The 23,144-nt window shown below is 48.8% G+C and overlaps 2 protein-coding genes across 5 annotated transcripts in view; both read right to left on the reverse strand.

The window, feature by feature from the left end:
- LOC126544118 (transmembrane protease serine 11D-like) overlaps positions 1 to 23,144 on the reverse strand; it is a 174,949-nt gene that overhangs the window by 36,938 nt on the left and 114,867 nt on the right. The gene's annotated exons all lie outside the window — the stretch shown is intronic.
- LOC140213525 (uncharacterized) lies at positions 8,699 to 10,016 on the reverse strand. The gene has a single exon (XM_072284780.1). The coding sequence runs from the start codon at positions 9,914 to 9,916 to the stop codon at positions 8,756 to 8,758; it is 1,161 nt and encodes a 386-aa protein (XP_072140881.1). The 5' UTR covers positions 9,917 to 10,016; the 3' UTR covers positions 8,699 to 8,755.

The following is a 23,144-nucleotide window of genomic DNA, read 5'->3' on the forward strand; positions in this document are numbered from 1 at the left end:
GGAAATATTCAGATATTTATGTCAGAATACTTGACGTACACTGCATTTGCGGGGATGCTTGAGAACGGTAAGCTAAGCGCAGGACAGCCAAGCAGAGCATAGCACGCGTTGACTCGATTAGAAAACCAGCGGTGCCTATTCCGTACGTTGGTATTTACTTGCTTTTGTCTACGTGTGTATGCGCGTTCGCGTGTCAATGAAGATTTTTATATGTATCCCTATTGCGAAAACCAGCGTCTCCCAGTGCCTTCCAGTGTGAAACCAGTGCGTTTTTTGGCACTGGATCGCACTGGGTACGCTGGCGCTCGCTGGGACTCACTGGGACACCAGTGAGAACGTTGGAAAAGAGCTGGCTCACACTGGAAAAGACGCTGGTTCCACTGTCATGACGCTGGGGCGCACTGGTTAATGCTGTAAAAGCGCTGGTTCTCGCTGCAGCGCGCTGGTTTGCACTGGAAACTGCGCTGGTTGTGTTTGTGCCGCGCTGGTTCCAGTACGCAAGGACGAGCGCTGCTGAATTATAAATGCTTTATGCAATTTCATCGCTTCATACTGGTCTCTCGTTTTAAATAACGCTATATATTGGGGTGATAAAACTCTAATTCGTGTCGCAGCTTGCAATAAAGGTGCGTGAGCTGCCCTGTTTATTCATGCAATTTGACACTGAAGATCACTTTCGTTTTTTTGCATTTTCCCTTTTGACTGTGCAGATAGGTAAATTCTTGAACGAAACCACGCAAACGGAGAGGACGCCGCACTTGTAGTAGTTCGCACGTAACATATGACTGGGAATTGTGGCCGTTGTCGCAGTGTTGTGCAGTGGACATTAAATGCAGAAGTCGTTCAGGCGCGCGCGAACGGACCCCGAGTTCGAAGCCTATCGCTGACTGATATTATCGCACCGATAACAGAGCTGAGGTCATTCGTGCGCTTCCACTTACCTTATTGTACTAAAAAAGTTCTGAGGCTCGAATACACACATTTTAACTTTCGCCAGCTACCCGCGCCGAGATCGGTCCCCACCGAAGCTTAGGACTAGCGTTTCCGCCGAGTCCGTCTGCACGCTATCGGCGCGTCTAGGCTCAGGAATCAAGAAGTCTAACAATCACTCTATATTTCAGCTTTCGTACTAGAGTTCCTAATTAAAACATTTTTTTCATATCGACAATGCCAGCATAAGAAGCGATGACCGCCGATGTGACGCGTCATAAACACAGGTATATGTGCTGTCGCCGAAGGCTCCCAGCACTAAAGCCTGCGCTTCTCTGTCTGAGATATATCACTAGACAGACGTGTTGACTGAAAGGCATGACTGAACTAAGAAAACGTTGCATATCCCTCGCGTGAAGAACAAGAAACAGCTCTCGAAATCGGTAGTAACAGCCAATACAGCGTCCCGGGTTGACGGCTCATTTAGGAGTTTTTTCGGAGTTAAAATACCAATCGCAAGTGAAAATCGATGTTGTGGCACTTCTGAGCATGCTACTGAATACGGACAGCAAATTTTTCTTTGTCATACAGGCGTGAGATTTAAGTGCTAGGCAATAGCGCATCTACCATGTCTGTGCGAGACGTACCTCTGCGAAACTAAAACTGCTTCTCGATTTTAAAACGGCAAGTTATCCGTTCTTGTTCATCTGTTGGCGTGGCCAACGCCTTCTTTACTAGATGCCCGCCGCGTTGCTCGCTTTCCCATTGTAGCGGCGGTTCCTTAGTTGAAGTTAGTTCAGCATAAATTCCGTGAGTCGGCGCTCATTGCCTTTTCAACTTCCGGCGGATGTGGCAGCGGCGGCTGAATGTATCCACCGGCGCGTTATATGCGCGGGCGTCTGTTAGCGAGCATGATCGCGGGCATCCGAGATGGTGATAGATGCCATGTTAATCTCAGAGGCCGCAGCACGTGATTGCAAGCTGCAGACGTTCGCCATGAGAGGCGCTCGATGCCTTTTCGCGGAGCAGAGAAAAAGGAGAGGGCCCGGAACCGAGCTCCCGGACAACGTGGCAGGCATCTAGTAAAGGGTGCATTGGCGTGGCGCAGCGGTGAAGTACAGGGCTAGGCATCTTTAGGTCGGACGATCGAATCGTGGTCGGTGTGCGTTTTTTTTTTTTTTTTTTGCTGCGCTAAAACGCTCTTCGTTGTTTTCTGTATTCAAAAAAATATATACGGTGTCCAGGCACCGCATATTTAACGCGCTAGAGCTGTTTTTCGCCCCAGTAGCCAGCGCCTCCCAGTGCGACGTCCCTGCCAAGCGCATTACACTGGGCCCATAATACGGCGCACTGGGTCCCAGTGGCACTTGGTTTTGCAATAAGGATATTTTACAAATAAAATTCGAATGCATATAAATTTGCATAAATACAGATGTATCTTGCTTTAAACATCCGTAATGTCACCGCAGTGGTGTCCCTGTGACTCGAGGCATTGGGTACCACTGGGTAGGTGTGCAGTGGGTTTTAGGCCTCATTGACAGGTAACCGTGAACTTGTCTTTCGAAGGCGGGCGCGTGGTTGCTGCCAACGGCTTGCACCATGCACACCGGTGGGGTATCATTTGTATTCAGTTGTGTACAAGATGGCCAGTTTGGCCCCAGTTGGTCAGGCCAGGACGACTCGTCCCAGAATGGCCAAGGCCCGGGTTGTGGTCCGGTCCACAGTTCGGGTCAATGGAGAGTGTGGAGCGGAGGAGGAGGATTAGGAACCCCACTTTTTTGTCCCGACTTTCCAACGGCGTTAAGTGGTTTCGACGTGAGGCTTGTTCACAACCTGTCGGAGGGGTCGATCGCTGAACTTGCGCGTAAAGAAAGCATGATATACTGTAATCTTGGATATCTTTGCAACCGAACTACCCACGCACGTTTTGGGTGCGCGGTTGTGTTTCCTGTATATTTAGTTTTGCGGGATAGTCAGAGCGTCCTTCCGCGCGACGTGCTTGAACACATGCAACCGGGTGGGACGTGAAGTCTCTATAGCCTTTCAATAGTAGCTTGGAAGTGGCAAGACTAATAGCTATTAGTGTTTTCACTTTGTATGCTATTGTATCGGGAATATTCCTTTGGTAGGAAAGTGAGAGCTTGGCCGCGTAGTTGAATACGTGGGAAAACGTTGCATACGTTAAGACTGTGCGGCATTCATTGCTTTTAAAACATTGGTGAGAATTTTTTTGCGGCATTTTAAGGATTTAGATACTGTGCTTATCGGATTTTGCTAGAAAGCACGTGCCCTGCATTACAGTATCATAGCATTTGCATTAGAAAACGCCGTGCAATACATGGCAAGAAAGCCGGGAGAGCGTGCAGTGTGCAGTGTCCAGTGTCCCTCTAGGCAGATGAGGGGACGGATGAGAATGGAGAGGGAATCGAGTCATTCGACCCACAGAGTGATGTCGATGCCAGGCTGATGAAAAAGGAGGCTTTTCAGGATGAGCTTGTCAAACAGGTCAAAGAGCCCAAAAAGCGCTAAATTGTAGCGTGATGCATGGCACGGAGGCAAAGCAGGAGCGCATGAGACAGTGCCCCTTGTCAAGCCCGAATCACGCGGAAACGTACAAAGGGCCAGTTACTAGATATCGTATCCAACAGAGCAAGCTATTCTAACGTTTTCATTCTCAATGTATACAGCGCACCATTGGATAGGAAAAGAGACTTCAAAACATTACTAGGCACCGCGTCTAGGGCGGCGAGAAGCGCGCTCTCGTTGTTGCGGGTGACTTTAATGCACTCAATACGGAATGGGGTAAGGTTACAAAAGTTCAAAAGGGACGAACTTGGCTTCCAACGCTTTCAACTTAGCGCATACTTATCTCCTCCTCTCCAAAGACGCGGATCGCCCGGTAGAGCGTGCTAACTACATGGGACTCTCGGCACCTCATCTAGACGAACCTTTCACCGTGTCAGAGATCAAGCACGTTCTCTTCAATCTTAATGGCAGATCAGCCCCGGAACCTGATGGAATCAGGAACAAACTCGTCAGGAACGTAGACGATAGAGCAGTCGAGATAGTCATTGCCGAAATCATCGGGGTATGGAAAACTGGACAGGTCTCGATAGACTGGCGTACTTCAAAAGTGGTACTCATGCCCTAACCAGGTAACTTTTCTACGCAAATGAGGGGGGGGGGGGGGTATCTTTACTAGTACAAATGTGAATAATGCCCACCATTCGCCATAAAAACGCGTAAACCGGCAAAAGATAGACTAAATAAGGTGTATTTTACAGCTACGCCTGTGCGATACACCTCTCCTTTACTTGGCAAACAAAGAACCACGCCAAATGGACTCGCGCAGGAAGAACACTGCCAAGAACAAGTACAGAAGCGAAAGTGTAAAATAAAGATTACTTTAGGAGAATCGAACTTTAAAAACAGTAGTTAGCAACAAAGGCACACGGACCGCGCGCAGTGATGTTGCTCCACCAGCCAATGACAGAAGCAAATAAAGTCGTCGTCATGCGGCCTTTTCAAAATGGCGTCGTACTTGATACCTCCGGAGTGCCTGCTGTTCTTCAAAACTCTTTTCAGCGGCGGAAACAATGAGGTGTGTTACAGACATGGACAAAATGTATCGAGTCTGAGCATTTTACTCTTCAAAAGCATGCTGTGTAGTTCACTTCACTGCTGAACCCGTTTTACTCATGAGACTTCACTGCCAACTCAAGTGAAACTTCACAACGTATAATTGTAGCGAAGCAAGCATGTTATTTCACTTCAATAATGAATTAAGCATTCGCCATTCTACTATAGTAGGTGAGGGGAAAGGTACAAAATTACGCGCTAATAATTTTATTTTTGTAGTTACCGCTTTATTTGGGTAACAGAAGAGTTTGAAGTACGAATTATTTGCAGCCTCGCGGAGGAACAGTGGCTGGCGGTTATGAGGGCGTGGGCGGGGCTTCATTGCAGACTTGAGGGGAAGCTTTAGCTCGGGTGCTCCTATCTAAATACATTTAAAAGGAGAATTCGTTTTTCTCAGCAACAACTGCACCAAATTTGACGAGGTTTGTTGCATTTAAAAGAAAAACTTAAAATCTAGTGACTGTTTGTTTCGAATTTTCGCTTCATATTGTGAATATTTTCTTAAAAATTATCAAAAATCGGAAATTTTCAGAAGACGAGACTATCAAGTTTACAACACTGTCCTTAGGCAGCAAAAAGTGATTTCACAATTCTGTGAATTGTAACTAATAGTACATTTAAAGCGGACAAAATTGATATGTTACATATGAATCTCAATAATTCAATAATATGGAAATACACCTTTTGCAGAACCCTCATAAACAACGTAACAAATACACATAATATGTAAAATGATATACCGAATTTGTCCACTTTGAATGGTCTAAACGATGCCGTTTACAGAACCGCGACATCTGTTCTTAATGCAGAGCTATGGATTTGTAAACTTCGTGCTTCTATTTTTCTTCAAGCTGTCGAATATTTGAAAATCTTTTTAACAAAGTTCAGGCACTAAATCGAGATTCCGATTCAAACAGTCACTATAATTTAACTGTCTCTCTCAAATACAACAAATTTATTTAAAATCTGTCCCGGGGTTTTCTCAGAAAAAAGTTTTTGCGTTTTACGTGTATTTGAATAGGCCGCCTCGGAGTTGGGCCCGAGCTAAAGCTTCCTCTTAAATTGTATCCGGCTAAAGTAGCGTTTTTTGAATTATCTCTGGAAGAAATATACAGAAATATTTATTTGCAGAACAGTCACAGTTCTTTTGGATCCCTCATTTACTGCTCTAACAAGTTGTGTGCCACAAGCGACTCGTATTGTTATTTGGGAAGTTACGTAACGATGCGTGGCCGCCAGTCGCGTACAACCGCGTATGGCGCAGGAAGCTGCGACTCTGCACGTATTGCGCCCACCGGGGAAGGTTAGAAAAACATTTACATAAGCACACTAGAGAAGTGGTAACGTTAAGCGGCTCGAATGATAACTGTAGAAGCGTCGTTCAGAACACACGGAATTGTCCTCCTTTTCCGGCGGCGCTTTCTCTACTTCCTTTTTAAATGAAAAGATGTTGATTGATGAATATTTTAATAAACAACGGTTACATTTGTTATTTTCGCTTTTCTTTCCTGTATGGCTGTTGCCTTGGCTCTCTCCCTTAGTAGGTCGCTTAATTTCTCAAATCCTTGCGACTCTTGTTTCCAGTTATCAATCTTGCAGGAAAATTTAAGAGCTGCACAATTAGGGAAAAAACCAGACGAGTTAAGAGGTGACAGTCATATTGCCTACGAGTTTCAAGGGTATTGCAGGGATTGATGATGGATGCTATGTCGCATTATTTTATTTTCCACCTTATCTAGCCCATATCACGGGTGTATGGTTCCGAGGATCTCTCAGCGTCGCGGCGAGCCGTCACTCGAGGAAATAATGAAACAAAAAGAAACGTTAAACGCAATTGGCATTTTCTCTGGCCGCAACTCGTTCCACGTGCATACAGAGCAGCTGACCACGAACTGAATCCCTTTCCTGATCCCTGCGTCAGTCTAAACGAAGAATGTTGAACTTACGAAGCAACAACGATGGGCGTGACCGTTGAATAGACGGTAGCAACTGAATGCATCTCGAGTTAATCGCGCGGGCACCGAATTGATGAGGAAACTGGCCATCACATCCCAGGAGACGCCGATAACTACCGCCATCGAAAAGGAGTGAAAAAGGCAGCAAAATGTTGACCGCCGAATAGCTGCCAAGTCTCAACATCGATTTGGCGGCGCTTTAGGAATGTGTGTGAGAAATGGTCGCGTGGGCGGGGTGCGGGGGTGCGCCACATTAGCAGCCACTGCGGCTCTTTGTACGTGACTGTCACGTACAGGCACCCCCGGCACCGTGCACACCATGGTATCTGCACCTGAGGGGACAGCTCGTGCAAGTAGCCTACCCCCTTCGCCAAGCACTCTGCTACTCCGGTCCCTTTCCTGTTTAGGACGTCATTTAGCCCACCTGCTACTATGACAAGGTTGCGCACGTGGGCTTTTTCCGCGAGCTTTGCTTTTGCTCGCTCCATGACAGAACCCAGTGTTCGCCCTAGAAATATCCCTACTGCCACTCTTTTATCGCCTTTCACCCTCTCCAGAACTGCTTCTGAGCACCTAGCCAGGTTTGAGTCCCCGTCAATAATCACCGTTTCACTCTCTCCTTCCTCTCCCTGCTTCTCTTTGTACTTTTCCGCGTGATTCGGGCTTGACAAAGGGCACTGTCTCATGCGCTCCTGCTTTGCCTCCGTGCCGTGCATCACGCTACAATTTAGCGCTTTTTGAGCTCTTTGACCTGTTTGACAAGCTCATCCTGAAAAGCCTCCTTTTTCTTCAGCCTGGCATCGACATCACTGTGTGGGTCGATTGACTCGATTCTCTCTCCATTCTCATCCGTCCCGTCGTCTGCCTATAGGGACCCCCCGCAGACTGCACGCTTTCCCGGCTTTCTTGCCATGTATTGCACGGCGTTGTCTAATGCAAATGCTATGATACTGTAACGAAGAGCACGTGCCTTCTAGCAAAAACCGATAAGCACAGTATCTAAGTCCTTAAAATGCCGCAAAGAAATTCTCACCAATGTTTTAAAAGCAATGAATGCCGCACAGTCTTACCGTTTGCAACGTTTTCCCACGTGTTCAACTACGCGGCCAAGCTCTCACTTTCCTACCAAAGCCATATTACCCATACAATAGCACACACAGTAAAAACACTAATAGCTATTAGTCTTGCCACTTCCAAGCGACTATTGAAATGCTATAAATACTTCACGTCCCACCCGGTTGCACGTATTCAAGCACGTGGCGCGAAAGGACGCTCTGACTATCCCGCAAGACTAAATATAGAGGAAACACAACCGCGCACCCAAAACGTGCGTGGGTAGTTCGGTTGCAAAGATATCCACGATTACAGTATATCATGCTTTTTTAACGCGCAAGTTCAGCGAACGACCCCTCCGACAGGTTTTGAACAAGCCTCACGTCGAAAACACTTAACGGCGTTGGAAAGTCGGGACAAAAAAAGTGGGGTTCCTAATCCTCCTCCTCCGCTCCACACTCTCCATTGACCCGAACTGTGGACCGGACCACAGCCCGGGCCTAGGCCATTCTGGGACGAGTCGCCCTGGCCTGACCAAGTGGGGCCAAACTGGCCATCTTGTACACGACTGAATACAAATGATACCCCACCGGTGTGCATGGTGCAAGCCGTTGGCAGCAACCACGCGCCCGCCTTTGAAAGACAAGTTCACGGTTACCTGTCAATGAGGGCCAAAACCCACTGCACACCTACCCAGTGGTACCCAATGCCTCGAGTCACAGGGACACCACTGCGGTGACATTACGGATGTTTAAAGCAAGATACATCTCTATTGATGCAAATTTATATGCATTCCAATTTTATTTGTAAAATATCCCTATTGCAAAACCAAGTGCCACTGGGACCCAGTGCGCCGGTTTATGGGCCTAGTGCAGTGCGCTGGGCGCTGGGCAGGCACGGCGCACTGGGAAGCGCTGGCTACTGGTGCGAAAACCAGCTCTAGCGAGTTAAATATGCGGTGCCTGGACACTGTATATATTTTTTTTGAATACAGAAAACAACAAAGAGCGTTTTAGCGCAATAAAATAAAGCGCACTCCGACCAGGATTCGATCGCCTGACCTAAAGAACCCTAGGCCTGTACTTTACCGCTGCGCCACGCCAATGCCTCTTTTCTTTTTCTTTATTACACGGAAAAGAAAACTGAAGGTGTATTACAAAGTGGACACAACTACACACTTAAAACTCAGGCAAACACACACATGCATCCAACAAGTGCATCCAGTCTGGCGGAGGTTCCTGCGCAGCGTAGACACTTCTTACATAAGCAGCACTTTCGCGAAAGAAGGACTTTGTAGATCGCAGGTTTTCGGCATGGCGGTCACACAGTCTACTTCTCCATAGGCTATGTAAACCAAGTACTATGAACACGTCATAGGGAGGACCACCCGTAACCTTAAACAGTAGAAACCTAATTGTATATGGAGTCATGTCAATGTCCTTTTTAAGCGTCCGTTGGAGAATGTCCCAAAAGAATACAGCGTCCCTACAGTCTATGAAGCAGTGATCTATGGTGTCGGCACGTGGACAGAGCTGACAGTTTGTTGACCACGGCACAAAGGAACCCCTCGAATTCAACCAAGTTTTAACAGGGAGTGTTTCCGAATGTAATTTAAAGAAAAATGTTTTTACTCCAGGAGGTATACACATTTTTCGGACGCGCTTAAGTGCATCCTGATAAGGTCTGCTTAAATAAGGCGCACGATACAAAGGATCTGGGAAAATAGACTCCACCAGTGCCGCAGAAATTGCTTTTCGACTCGCAGTGAACACGTACTCCAAGCTGAATCTAACTTTCAAGAAAAGAAATGTGTCAACAACCTCCTTAAGAAAGCCCCAAGGAGCCTGTGGGACATCTTTGGCATTTGATGACACTACTATATTAGGAATATAATAAACTAAACGGAGTTGCAACATTTCACGCAAGAATGAATGGTCATTGTCTCGAAAGAAAAACAGGCGTAAAACAATTTGCCTGATGAAGAGGTGGACTAATCCTAGACCACCACATCCAAGAGGGAGGAACAGGTTGTCGCGCCGCATCGATTCACAACTGGAACTATAAATAAATGTTGCAAATACGTGATGCAGTGCCTGAAGGCGAAGTCGTGAGCAGTGCAGTACTTGCTGCACATACATAAGACGGGAAGCTAAGAAAACGTTACACACTTCTGAACGAAAGAACATTGACAAATTCCGCCCTCGCCGTGAATTCAGTTTACGTTGAATTTTGCCAACTTCTCCCGACCAATGAGCGTTGCTATTTCCATACTGTGAGAGAGGCACACCTAAATAACGCAGACCTTCTTTCCATTGAATGCCTGCGTAATGTGATGGCATTGGGGCCCATAATCCAAACCAAAAACCTGAACTTTTTTCAAAGTTAACGCTTGCACCAGAAGCCGCGCAAAATTCTTCTGTAATTGCAAGAGCAGTCTTCACACTCTCTTTATCTGTACAAAAAAAAAAAGGCCACGTCGTCTGCATACGCAAAAACACGAACCTCATTATTCAGTAATTTAAACACTTGGAAATTTCTTCTTTAACAATGCTCATACAAAGTAGTTCTAAATACAAGCAGAACAGGAGCGGTGACAAAGGGCATCCTTGTCGTACTGATGATGCAAGCCTAATCGAATCGGAGAGAGTGCCATTCACTATCAGCCTCGTTGAACCATTAGCATAACATATCCTGACACCTCTAAGGAGCAGGGACCGGATATTTATATGCTCTAGTACAGTAAACAGGAATGAGTGATTTACCCTGTCGAATGCCGTAGCCAGATCTAGCTGTACCATTGCCACCTGTCCAAACCCCTCAGCTACACACTCTAGCACCGGTCTCGCAACATGAATGTTCGTCTGAATGGACCGGCCCCTGATGCCACATGTTTGATGATCACCGACCACCGATCTTATTACAACTTGCAACCGGTTAGCTAATACCTTAGCAAAAATTTTATAATCAACATTGCATAAGGAGATAGGCAAATATCCGTCAACATTTTGCAATTTAGTATCATCATCGCTTTTGGCTAAAAGGACGGCGTGTCCTTCGTACATTGTGGCGGTTAGGTACCCTACTTCCAAGGCCTCGCGGTACACCTGAAGTAATAATGGTGATAAGAGGGAACGAAAACACTGATAAAATTCGGCAGTAAGGCCATCGGGGCCAGGCGTCTTGCCCTTCGCTAACGAATCGATGCATGCAGTTACCTCATTAATATTATTGTTTTCATTTGTATAATTGTAATCATCCTGATTTAACTGGGGCAGCAACGATACAATTTTTTTGGCAGCATCTGTATCCAATCGTTTATGGTCTCGAAATAGTTTTTGATAATGCTCGAAAGACGCTTTAGTTATTAGAGTAGGCTCATTAACAATGATTCCACCATACTCTATATCTAGTATTTGTTTGGACAGCGCGTGTCGGCGTTCATCACCAAGGGCCCTACTGCAAGGCTGTTCTTCCATGAAACGCTGCTCTAGCGCACGCACTAGTGCACCCCTGTATTTTCCTGCGTTCAAAGTTTGTAACTGTGCCTTGACCTTATAAATATCATCAATATATTGACCCGGATGTAGACATTCAAGCTCATGCAATTCACTCAGATGTTTATACAATGTCTTGTAATTATTCTTTTTTTCAAAGACCAATATTGATGATTCCTCGATAGCTATCATTTTAACTTCCTGTTTGAATAATTCCCACACAGCAAAGAGTGGCAAGTCCTTGCGGCATGACACATGAGCTATAAGCTCAGTAACAGGATTTAAGAAACACTCACGCGAAAGTAATTGGTTATTAAACTTCCACAGCTCCCAGCACATACGCCGACTTTGATACCGACGGCTGCCAAATGATGCTGAGACTAGGCAATGGTCACTAAAGAATATAGGGTGCACAGTGTAACCATAAATAAGAGGGGGTGCGCTAAGTGAAACGCAAATTCGATCAAGCCTTGCATGCGAGGTGCCCTGGAAGTGCGTATATCGACATCCTGCCTTTTCATTTTTCCCAATGTCCACAAGCTGATAATCACATATCAGGCGTTGCAATGCATCACTACTTGGATCATGTCTCAGCTTCAGTGACGTACGATCTTGCGCGTTACATACACAATTAAAGTATCCAATGAGGACCAATCCACGATCAGTACTGAAATGATGTTCTAGAGATAAGAAGAAGCACTCGCGTTCACGTAACTTGTTCGGAGCATAAACACACACAAATCTAAAGCTCATACCACTGATATCCATATCGCAACAGATTAGGCGCCCTTCCCTATCTGTAAACAAATGTAGCAAATCACATGGTAAATGTTTTCTAACAATTACCATACAGCCTGTGGAAACGCCGACTGCATGGCTGACACAAACATTATAGTCTGATAGGAATGAAGATAGAGCCACTTCTGTGTTTTCGTCGGATTCAATCATTATTTCTTGGATAGCAGCAATATCTAATTTTCTATTGCGTAACAAATGAAGAAGGTGTACTTGCCGTCGCTTACTTCGTAAGCCACGAACATTTAAAGTACCAAAATAGGAGGGAAGAGCGCCCGCCATGATTATCTATGTAGGTGCAGCGTCTAAACACTGCTCCAGAGATGCACCACTCCCTTCTTGATGAGGTGATGCACTATGGACCTTCTGGTGCACGTTAACACAAGGGACATCTGCAGGAGTAGGCGTTCCCCGGAGCGGTTTTGTGAACTTTGACACCTTGGGAACGCGAGCCTCTTTTCCCGAGGGCGATGGCTTATCAGATGGCGCTGTACGCTTCTTAGCGGCCTCGCACATCCATCCAGATTCCACTGACGGTGGGCGATCTTGAACTGGTGGCGATTCTGCCCATGACACAGATGGTTCATCGTCAGGCGCCTTAGTCTCATCCTCGCTCGCAGGCTTCTGGCTGAGGCTAATGTCAGCCGATGACGGCTTAACCTGTTCTTGTCGATGGGTCTCAGGGAGTGTTTCTCCAGTTGCATCCACAACTTCGCTCACGTCCATGAGATGATCGGTCATGGTGTCATCCTCAGCTGGTCTATTTCCACGAAGCTTGTCAGCGTAGGTTCCGACGCATGTATCTGCAGGGTGACCGTAGCGGTGACTGTTACTGTAGCGTGGTGTTCGACATTGTCGCCGGATATCTCAGAGGCCGGAGCACGTGATTGCAAGTTGCAGGCGTTCGCCATGAGAGGCGCTCGTTGCCTTTTCGCGGAGGAAAGAAAAGGGATAGGCCCGGAACTGAGCTACCGGACAACACGGCAGGCATCTAGTAAAGGAGGCTTGTTCGCACGGCCACGTTTGCGATGAGCTCCGCTGGAAACAGCGCATCGGCCCTTGGCCGAGGATCACACCCACTGTCATCTACCGATTCCGGTAATTATAAAGTCGTTCTTCCTCGTCTACCGACTGGCAACACCGTCCTCAATTCAGTTTTCCTGCATGTTGACCTGGCAGGGCGTCCGTATCGAGCCCTGGACTTTGTGGAACCAGGTGGAACTCTTGAATATAAGTAAGTGTGACAGCTGTGCGCAAGGCCTTTCAGAATATGGCCAGCCTTCTTGTCGTTCGATATCTGCTAGTCTACGTTGCGGCTATATTATAAAAGCGGAACGGCTACAAGGTAGACAATATGGAGGACACAGAAATCCTGCATGTACTACTTACTGTGGAATTATCTGAAATATGCGGTTTTCCTCCACGCACGTGAATGACCGTGACAGATCACTACTTTGACAACTAACTGCAAGTATTGTATATGCCATATCCAAGATTGTACCTAGCCCGGTGACAGTAAATGTAACGTAGTTCTGTGAGCAGGTTCGGCCATAGCATGCTAATTGACGACGACACAGAGGCAGTTTTGCACAGTTTCTATGTCTTGCCTTTTGCCTCAAGCTCGAAAAGAAGCAGTACAGCACCATGTGGATTCATATTGCGTCAGCATAAGGTCCCGTCCTGGAGAACAAACATAAGGAGGGAAACGTCCTGTTGCTCCGAGGTAAGGAGTTCGATGAAGGATCGCGAATATGAGTCACAGCGCTGCTTGTCGGCGATGCGGGTGAAGTGAAAGATCGAAAAAACGGAGATATCTGTATCGGTTTCCGTGCCATCGGGAGGGTTGACAGGATAGCGCGAAAGGCTGTTAGCGTCCTAATGTAGCCGCCCACATTTGTAGGACACGGAGAAGGTGTACTTTTTCAGGCGTAAAGCCCAGTGGCCAAAAACGGCCTGTCGGGTCTCTGAGGATTGCCAACATAAAGCATTATGATCTGTCACGACGGTGAAATGTCGACCGAACAGGTAAGGGTGGAACTTAGCAATGGACCAAACAAGGGCCAAGTATTCACGTTCTGTTAAGGAGTAGTTGCGCCCTGGGGCCCTAAAAAGTAAAACTATTCCAATCTGTTTTTATTCCAATCTAGATATAAAAATAGTTATATTGTAAAGGAGATTTATTAGGGTTCGTAGCGACCGCCGGTTCTACGATGCACCGAGCAGTCCCCGAGCTCGAGCTTCTGCTGCGCGCTTGATGCTGCCGATGCTGCTGACCCAGTGCGCACGTTCGTTATCTTCCTTACAATGGCCCCACGGAAATAAAGGAGCCTTCCTGGCGACTTAGGTTTCTGGAAGGACGGTAGAATCGTGATACGGCTTGAGACGCTGAACGTGAACGACTTCGCGGTTACGACGTCGCATGTCGGACGGCGGCGTTAGCGGCTCAATCAGGTAATTCACGGGTGATGTTCTCTCGAGAACGCGGTATGGCCCGTCGTACTTCGGAAGGAGTTTTGAAGCGAGCCCAGGCGTGCGGTGTGGCACTAACAACCAGACGAGAGCGCCCGGTAGAAAAGTGGGAGTCGAGTTCTGGGCATCGTGAAGGGCTTTTTGACGGTTCTGGTCGTCCGAGGTGAATCGGCGGGCCAGCTGGCGACATTCCTCGGCGTGTCTGGCGGCTTCCGAGATCGGCAGGCATTCGGATGGGTCTGGCCGGTAGGGGAGAATGGTGTCGATGGTGTGCGAAGGATGACGGCCGTAAAGAAGGTAAAAGGGTGAGAATCCGGTACTGGCCTGAGTCGCGGTGTTGTAGGCGTAGGTGACAAACGGAAGAACTAGGTCCCAATTAGAGTGATCAGGTGAGACATACATGGCGAGCATGTCACCAAGAGTTCAATTAAAGCGTTCCGTGGTACCGTTAGTCTGTGGATGATAAGCAGTGCATTTACGATGAACAATAGCGCATTCAGCAAGCAGTTGTTCAATGACTTCAGATAAGAAGGCGCGGCCTCGATCGCTTAAAAGTTCACGTGGACCTCCATGACGAAGGAGAAAACGACGAAGTAGCAAATTGGCGACCTCCTGCGCTGTAGCATTAGGTAGAGCAGCGGTCTCCGAATAATGGGTTAAGTGGTCTACCGCAACGATTATCCACCTGTTGCCGGCAGGAGTCAACGGAAGCGGCCCGTAGAGATCTATGCCCACGCGATCAAAGGGTCGGGATGGGCATTGTAAAGGCTGGAGTTCACTGGTGGTAGTGTGCGGTGGCGCTTTCCGGCGTTGGCACTCATGACAAGAGCGGACGAACTTTCGAACGAAATTATACATTCCCCGCCAGTAATAGCGGTGGCGAAGTCTTTCGTAGGTCTTGAAGACTCCCGCATGGCCACACTGAGGGTCGACGTGGAACGAGGAGCAGAGCTCTGCTCGCAAGATTCTCGGAATGACGAGTAACCAGGTGCGTCCCACTGGGGCATAGTTGCGTCGATACAGTAGCTGGTCGCGAATCGCAAAATGAGGCACTTGGCGCCGAAGCGTACGTGACGCTGGAACTTTCGACGTATCCGAGAGAAGGTCGAGCAGAGATGCAGTCCAGGGATCATTACGCTGTGCAGCAGCGATAGTGTCAACGTCCAGAGAGGATAATGTGCACTCGCAGGGGGAGTCGTCACTGGCCTTCGGGGGAAGCGGTGATCGGGATAGCGCGTCAGCGTCGGAGTGCTTTCGCCCGGAACGGTACACCACGCGGATGTCGTATTCTTGGATTCGCAATGCCCAGCGGGCAAGGCGGCCCGATGGATCTTTGAGCGTCGACAGCATACATAGTGCGTGGTGGTCGGTCACTACGTCAAAAGATCGGCCCTATAAATATGGGCGAAACTTGCCAAGCGCCCACACAATGGCCAAACACTCCTTTTCTGTAACGCTGTAATTGGTCTCCGCCTTGGTTAACGTGCGACTCGCGTATGCGACGACGTATTCTGGGTGGCCAAGTTGACGCTGTGCCAACACAGCGCCAAGGCCTACACCGCTTGCATCGGTATGGATTTCGGTTGGCGCTTGTGGGTCAAAATGGCGAAGAATGGGTGGCGTCGTGAGAAGACGGCGCAAGGCTGTGAAGGCGTCGTCACACTCTGGAGACCATGATGAGAGATCTCTAGCGCCGCCAAGGAGCTGCGTGAGAGGCGATATAATTGACGCAAAGTTTCGAACGAATCGCCGGAAGTAAGAGCAGAGGCCGATAAAACTGCGTAGCTCTTTCATAGTAGTAGGTTTTGGGAACGCAGTAACAGCACGTAGCTTCTCGGGATCCGGGCGAATGCCCTCCTTTGACACGACATGGCCTAAAATTGTTAGCTGACGAACAGCAAATCTACACTTCTTCAAGTTAAGTTGCAACCCGGCGTTGGTCAAGCAAGTGAGTACGTGCTGGAGGCGGAGCAGGTGTGTTGGGAAATCAGGGGCGAACACCACAATGTCGTCAAGATAGCAAAGACATATTTTCCATTTGAGGCCACGCAGAACATTATCCATCATTCTTTCGAACCTAGCAGGTGCGTTGCAAAGTCCGAAAGGCATGACGGTGAATTCATACAAGCCGTCTGGTGTAACAAAGGCAGTTTTCGGGCGATCGGCGTCTGCCATCGGAAGCTGCCAGTAGCCTGACCGCAAATCCAGCGAAGAAAAGAACTCGGCTCCCTGCAAACAGTCCAGAGCATCATCGATGCGTGGTAATGGGCAGACGTCCTTCAGCGTGATCTTGTTCAACCGCCGAAAGTCAACACAGAAGCGGATGGAACCGTCTTTCTTTGTAACGAGGACCACGGGTGAGGCCCATGGGCTTTGGGAAGGTTGAATGACGCTTCGACGGAGCATGTCATCGACCTGGTCTGCAATGACGCGACGTTCCGTAGCGGACACGCGATATGGTCTTTGTCGCAGGGGTGAGTGAGTGCCAGTGCCGATGTAATGCTTGACTGTCGATGCACGGCCAAGAGAGGTTTGCGCAACGTCGAAAGAAAGGCGGAAGTGCTGAAGGATTGCGACAAGTTGAGATCGCTGCGAAGGCGTAAGATCTTCAGCGATGAATGGGCTGAACACACCAGCCGATGTTGAGTCTGGTACGGAGAGGGCACTCAGTTCATGGGCGGCAGTAGAAGACACTTCGTCGAGGACGGAGACAATTCGTGTTGAATCAACCGACTCGACGTAACCAAGGCATTCGCGGCGGAGCAGTGATAGCGGCGATGAAAGATGATTCAAAGATGAGGTCAAGAGCTGCAAAGGGCAAAGGAAGCGCTTTTCGGGTAACAAAGTGATGAGAGGGCATGAAGAAGACCGTCCCGTCGGATATGATACTACAGAAGACTGGTACGAATGCTGAAGAGCGCGGAGGAACACAGGTGTCTTCTTTCACGACAATTTTAGCGGCAGAATGAGCATCGACGGAGGCCAGGTCACCAAGGTGGAAAAGTTCAATCTCAGCCCGAGCGCAATTGATAATGGCGTTGTGGCGTGAGAGAAAATCCCATCCTAGAATAACGGCGTGGGAGCACGATGAAAGAACTATGTATTCAATCGTGTACAAAACGTCCTGTATGGTCACACGGGCAGTACAAGCGGCGGTCGCGCGAATGGGTTGAGCACTCGCCGTTCGGAGCGACAATCCAGGCAGAGACGTCGTCACTTTACGAAGCGAACGGCAAAATCTTGCATCCATAACTGAAATAGCGGCACCGGTATCGACGAGGGCGACTGTAGCGACATCTTCGATAAACACATCAATGACATTAGCAGGTAAAGGAGGAGGACTTCGGCATGTCGACACTTGCGCAGTTCTTGCCTCAGGAACTGCGTCGTCTAGTTTCCCTCTTCGTTAGAGACGGGCCGTCGACGCATAGGGGAAATCGATCGGCGACGTGGGGAGGATGACCGGAGGCGTTCGAAGCGAGGACGGCGATCAGTCTGGGAGCGAGCTGCTGATGGGTCGAAGGATCCGTAAGGCGCAGGTGGATCAGGCGGCACATAGGGCGCACGGCGATCGCCATCGAACGCCTGCGATTGGCGGCGGCAGAACCTTGCGACATGACCGGGACAACTACATGCGAAGCATATAGGGCGATTGTCCGGCGTACGCCACGGGTTAGTGACGGCAGTGGTGGTCCAGGGGACGGGAGGGGGAGGGCGGTGCACAGGCTGCTGGAAGCGACGCACGGGCACAGTGCTAGGGGCCATTGCAGCAACCGTAGCATAAGTGAGAGGGTTAGTCACGACATCTTGCTGGTGAACAGCCGGCAGCGCTTCCGCGACCTCTTCATGGATCACGTTACGGAGATGAGACGGCAAAGTGCTGGCAGACTCCTGAGTAACGGACACCAGAGATAGCTGTCGTGCAACTTCTTCGCGGACGAAATCCTTGATTTGGGTTATCAGGGAGGCTTGTTCTGGGCCGGTGGTCAGGCTGCAGAGTGACGTCGCATTTGGTGTGGGATGTCGCCTTGTCAGAGCTCACTGCTTACGCAACTCATCATAGCTCTGGCACAAGCTGATGACGTCGCCAACAGTGCGTGGGTCCTTGGCGAGAAGCATCTGGAACGCGTCATCATCGATTCCCTTCATGACGTGCTTGATCTTTTCCGCTTCCGTCATGGCAGCGTTCACGCGCCTGCACAAATCTAGAACGTCTTCTATATAGCTGGTGAATGTCTCACCCGTGTCCTGTGCGCGTGTACGCAAACGCTGCTCGGCTCGGAGTTTCCTGACGGCGGGTCGGTCAAATACTTCGGTAATCGAAGTCTTGAACACCGACCACGTTCGGATATCCCTCTCATGATTTCTGAACCAGAGACTGGCCACGCCCGCGAGATAGAATGATACGTAAGCCAGTTTATCTGAGTCATTCCATTTGTTATGAACGCTCACCCGCTCGTAGGACGACAGCCACTCTTCAACGTCGTTGTCGTCGGTTCCGCTGAAGATGGGAGGCTCCCGTTGGCGAACGGTACCAGGGCAAGGGACGGGTGGCGGTGGAAGAGTCTGCTGGTCGGCGTCCGGCATGGCAGAGGGTAGCGTCCGAGAACGGAGTTCCAGGATGGTAGAGTGGAACGTTACCCCGCACGGCTCCACCACTTGTAAAGGAGATTTATTAGGGTTCGTAGCGACCGCCGGTTCTACGATGCACCGAGCAGTTCCCGAGCTCGAGCTTCTGCTGCGCGCTTGATGCTGCCGATGCTGCTGACCCAGTGCGCATGTTCGTTATCTTCCTTACAATATACATATAAAAATCCTTATTGACACGCGAACGCGCATAGAAACGGCGACAGATGTAAGCAAATACCACCATATGGAATGGCCATCGCTGATTTTCTAGTCGACTCAACGCGCGTTATGCTTTGCTTGGCAGTCCTGCACTTAGCATAGCGTTCTCAAGCCTCTACGCAAATGCAGTGTGCCTCAAGTGTTCTGACCTAATTAAAAGCCTGCATATTTCCGAATAAAAGCTGCCATCCTCCTCGTTTTTCACACTTCTATGTGAATGTCACTTTCCTCGAACTAACAACTTTCCTTAATGATGGGATTGACAGCCGCACGACTCTTGAATATAAGTGTGACAGCTGTGCGCAAGGCCTTTGAGAATGTGGGCAGCCTTCTTGTCGCTCGATATCTGCTAGTTTAAGTTGCGGCTATATTATAAAAGCAGGAAGGCTACAAGGAAGACAATATGAAGCGCACAGAAATCCTGCATGTAAAGCTTACTACAGAATAATCTCAAATATGCGGTCTTCCTCCACGCACGTGGACGACTGTGATAGGGCACTAGTTTGACGACTAACTGCAAGTACTGTATATGTCATACTCAAGGTTGTACCTGCACCGGTGACTAAATGTGACGTAGTTCTGTGAGCAGCTTCGGCCATAGCATAGTAATTAACGGCGACACAGAGACAGTCTGCAAAAATTTTATGTCTTGCCTTTTGCCTCAAGCTACAAAGCCAACTTATCTATCTATCCATCTAAATACTTAAGCATATCTCGATTTGCAACTGTTGCGGTAGTCCGTAAGTGTGGGTAGCTAAATTGCTATGGAAATAATCAGAGGCACCTTCACGAAGCTGCTAGGTCAAAATCAGAAGCTGTTCAGGGTGGTGTCTCTCATAGATGGTGTGCGCGGTTCGCACGCTAAAAGTGCGTGCCAACTGAAAAAAAAAGCTGCCGCGCAATGCTTCCGACCCTTACCTAGCTCGTTAACTACGTAGCATCGAGAAAAAAAACGTGGCTGCCTTTTGAGAAAGCTCTGAACAGCCTGGATTCAAATATCTTTGGTTGGCCTCGTGGCGACTACGCTCTGTTGAGATGATAAGTAAGTTCCAGGCACCGAGCGCCTGCTCTTTCTCAAGAGCACTGATAACACCAGCCGAGCAAGCATTGTGGTGAAGTTCCGTCCAGCGGGAGGCCTTTTATTTATTTTATTTTTGTTTCATTGAGGTTACCACTTCGTCACGGTGAGGAGTTTCAATTGGGGGATTGATGGATGGATCTTATGAGCGTACCCTTTGGAACAGGGCGGTGGGTTGCGCCACCAAGCTCTTGCGATTCTACTGCCCAATGCCTTACCTAGCTTAAAAACTAAAAAAAAAATGAGCTTTCCTTTGAGTCGTCATCAATTGTTTCTTTCCTGATTTCGTTCTTTCCTCTTAAGTAGTTACACATGGCAGGTTACTTTTCCATTGCCACCCCCCATGAGATAATTTCAAGCTCTCTGACTTTCAGCTTGACGTTCCTTGTTGCAGTGTTCGTCACTCTACAGGCCATATACCTGCTGGTAAGCTTCCTAGTTCTTTTCCTCCACTGCGAATCAGTGTTTTTTTGTGTACAAATACTTGAACACTCTCCCAGCCCATTTACTTTTCTCCATATTCCGCGGTCGTTCTTCATAATCAATGTTACTGTGAGCTTCTCTCACTTCAAATCTTGTCCAGCCCATGTCAACCTGGGCAGCTCCATTTGTAGTCTTCCCGTGAGCGCCCAATGTGAGGCGTCCCTCTGACCTTTGGTTGCCATAGAGTACTCATTGTAGCCCTGATTTCAAGCAAACAACCGCATTTCTAAAAGTAAGTCGTCCTTGAATCATTAGACCTATCCACATACCCCGGAGTACGCTCTTACCTGTGGGACAACCCCCACATAGCGCTCTCCACTTCATTATGGCTGCATTTCGCTTCGACTTTACTGTTATTGTTTTCTCTTGTATTTTCGTGTATCTATACCATACCAAACCATGCCCGGGGCCATAGCCGTCAAGGGCATGGAAATCACCCCGGAGCAGCTCGATGAAGCGGGATGGACGACCGCCCTCGTCAGCAAGCGAAAACAACTAACGAGTACGCCGTTATATGGCGGGCAACGTGTCACCAAGAATATGACGGCCGGTAGCCGCACGGCCAACTCGCCCGTCAAAAGTTTCATCAAGCAGGTAACGGCAGCCTCGAGGCTACAGAAATTACCCGAGGACCAAATCGAGATCATCTTGCGCCCCAAGAGATCGAGGCCTCGACGTTCCCAAGACGGATATTATACCCCTCCCCCAAGCCCTTGCCATGGCGGCGGCCTTCACGGAACAACAGACTGCTGAGGACACCGTGTGGCCAAACAAGATGCAGAACATATTGGTTATCTCTGCCCCTCACGATCAAAACGCGAGACCATACAGCAAGATACGTATTATAATCTCAGCACCTTAGAGATGTCAGCCTACATCTCTGCCCTTGATGACACCTGCAAATATGTAATAAGAAACATCGACGCTTCATTCGACGAAGGAGCCCTTAAGAGAATGATTCTGAACCCAAGAAACCCTACGGCATTAGAAGTCAGAAGAATTAGGAAAACACAAGTAGTTATACTATTCGACTGCATGCGAGTGCCCAACACGGTCATGTGTGGACCCACCGTCGTCCCATGCTTTCTGCACAAACGGCAGATGGATGTATGCTACGCGTATGGGCACGTGGTTCACCGAGACGACATGTGCCCCAGTAGCGAAATGGAAAATAACAAGTGCCGCGGCTGTGGGAAAATTGTCTTTAGACTCGCAAGACGAGGAACACAAATGCACACCCAAATGTGAAGCTTGCGGCGGCCCCCATATTACCAGGGATAGGACATGCAAACAGCGCTACCAGATCCCATATATCGTAAGGCGTCGGCGTCGAAGGTGGCGACAAATGGTGCGAAAAGCACAGATGGACAGCGGCGATAACATTAGTATCTCCTAGGCACAGAGCTCGGTGACACCTGCGGCAGCATATGGTGGCTGCACCCTGCGAGCCCGCTCGCAATCGAGGGGACGCTCTCGCTCGAGGAGGCGAACCGGCTCAGGTAAAGGCGGGAAAACCAGCGCATCCAGATCGAGATCCCAGCCCCGGTCTCACTCCCAGCCGGCGAAGCGGGCCACGTGGTCCGAGAAAGTCAAGGGCTCCGACAAAGTGCCCTCGATGGGAAAGAAGACTACAACGGCCAAAAGTGGTGAGGCACAGTCAGAGCAAGTGAATGATCCCCGAATCAGATCAGTTGAAGCTGAAAATCAATAGCTCAGGCGTGAAGTTTCAGAACCTAAGTAGGCGTTAAATAGCATTAGAGGGCAAATCTGGAACCGCAATGCGGATAAAATTAAAGCTCTAGCTCCGCTTGCTGGCAAATCCAAGCATAAAGCTCCAACGCAGAACCGGTGAGCGAAACAGAAGAGGAGGATGAGATGGCTGAGCCGAGCGAAGCCACAGCTACCGCCGCTGATCGTCCTGCCTAAATAAACAGCAGAGGCAAGCTAGCTGTCATAGAAAAAGATGCTAGGACGCATGATGGAAATGCTCTCCGGGATGAAGACGAGATTAACTCAACTAGGGAGACCCAAGGTGCATGCGAAAGGCAGGCTTACGGTGTCGACAGTGCAGAATCAGGCGAACCAGAATCCCGAAGGTGGGGCTAAAGGGCTAATTGATCATTCTCAGTAGGCAAAATGGCGAACGCGAATAGCAACAACCTGAAAAGCTGGCAATAGAACTGCACAGGTTTCCAGAGGCGCAAGGCCGCATTGGGACCGCTTATCAGGTCTATTGCGGACAAGCCGCAAGTTATATTGTTACAGGAAACGCAGAAATTTCGCTCTCGGGGTACCGCACGGTAGCATACAGGAAAGTAAAGGGCAGAGGTATCGCCACCCTAATCAGAAAGAACATCTCGTCCGTTGAGCACGAAGTCGTCGCGTACAAAGCGGGCCTCG

This window comes from Dermacentor andersoni, chromosome 10 (assembly GCF_023375885.2).
Source record: "Dermacentor andersoni chromosome 10, qqDerAnde1_hic_scaffold, whole genome shotgun sequence".
Taxonomy (NCBI): Eukaryota; Metazoa; Arthropoda; class Arachnida; order Ixodida; family Ixodidae; genus Dermacentor; species Dermacentor andersoni.

Coding starts and splice junctions, on each gene's coding strand:
- LOC140213525 (XM_072284780.1), bottom strand. CDS start 9,916: ATGCCATCACATTACGCAGGCATTCAATGGAAAGAAGGTCTGCGTTAT.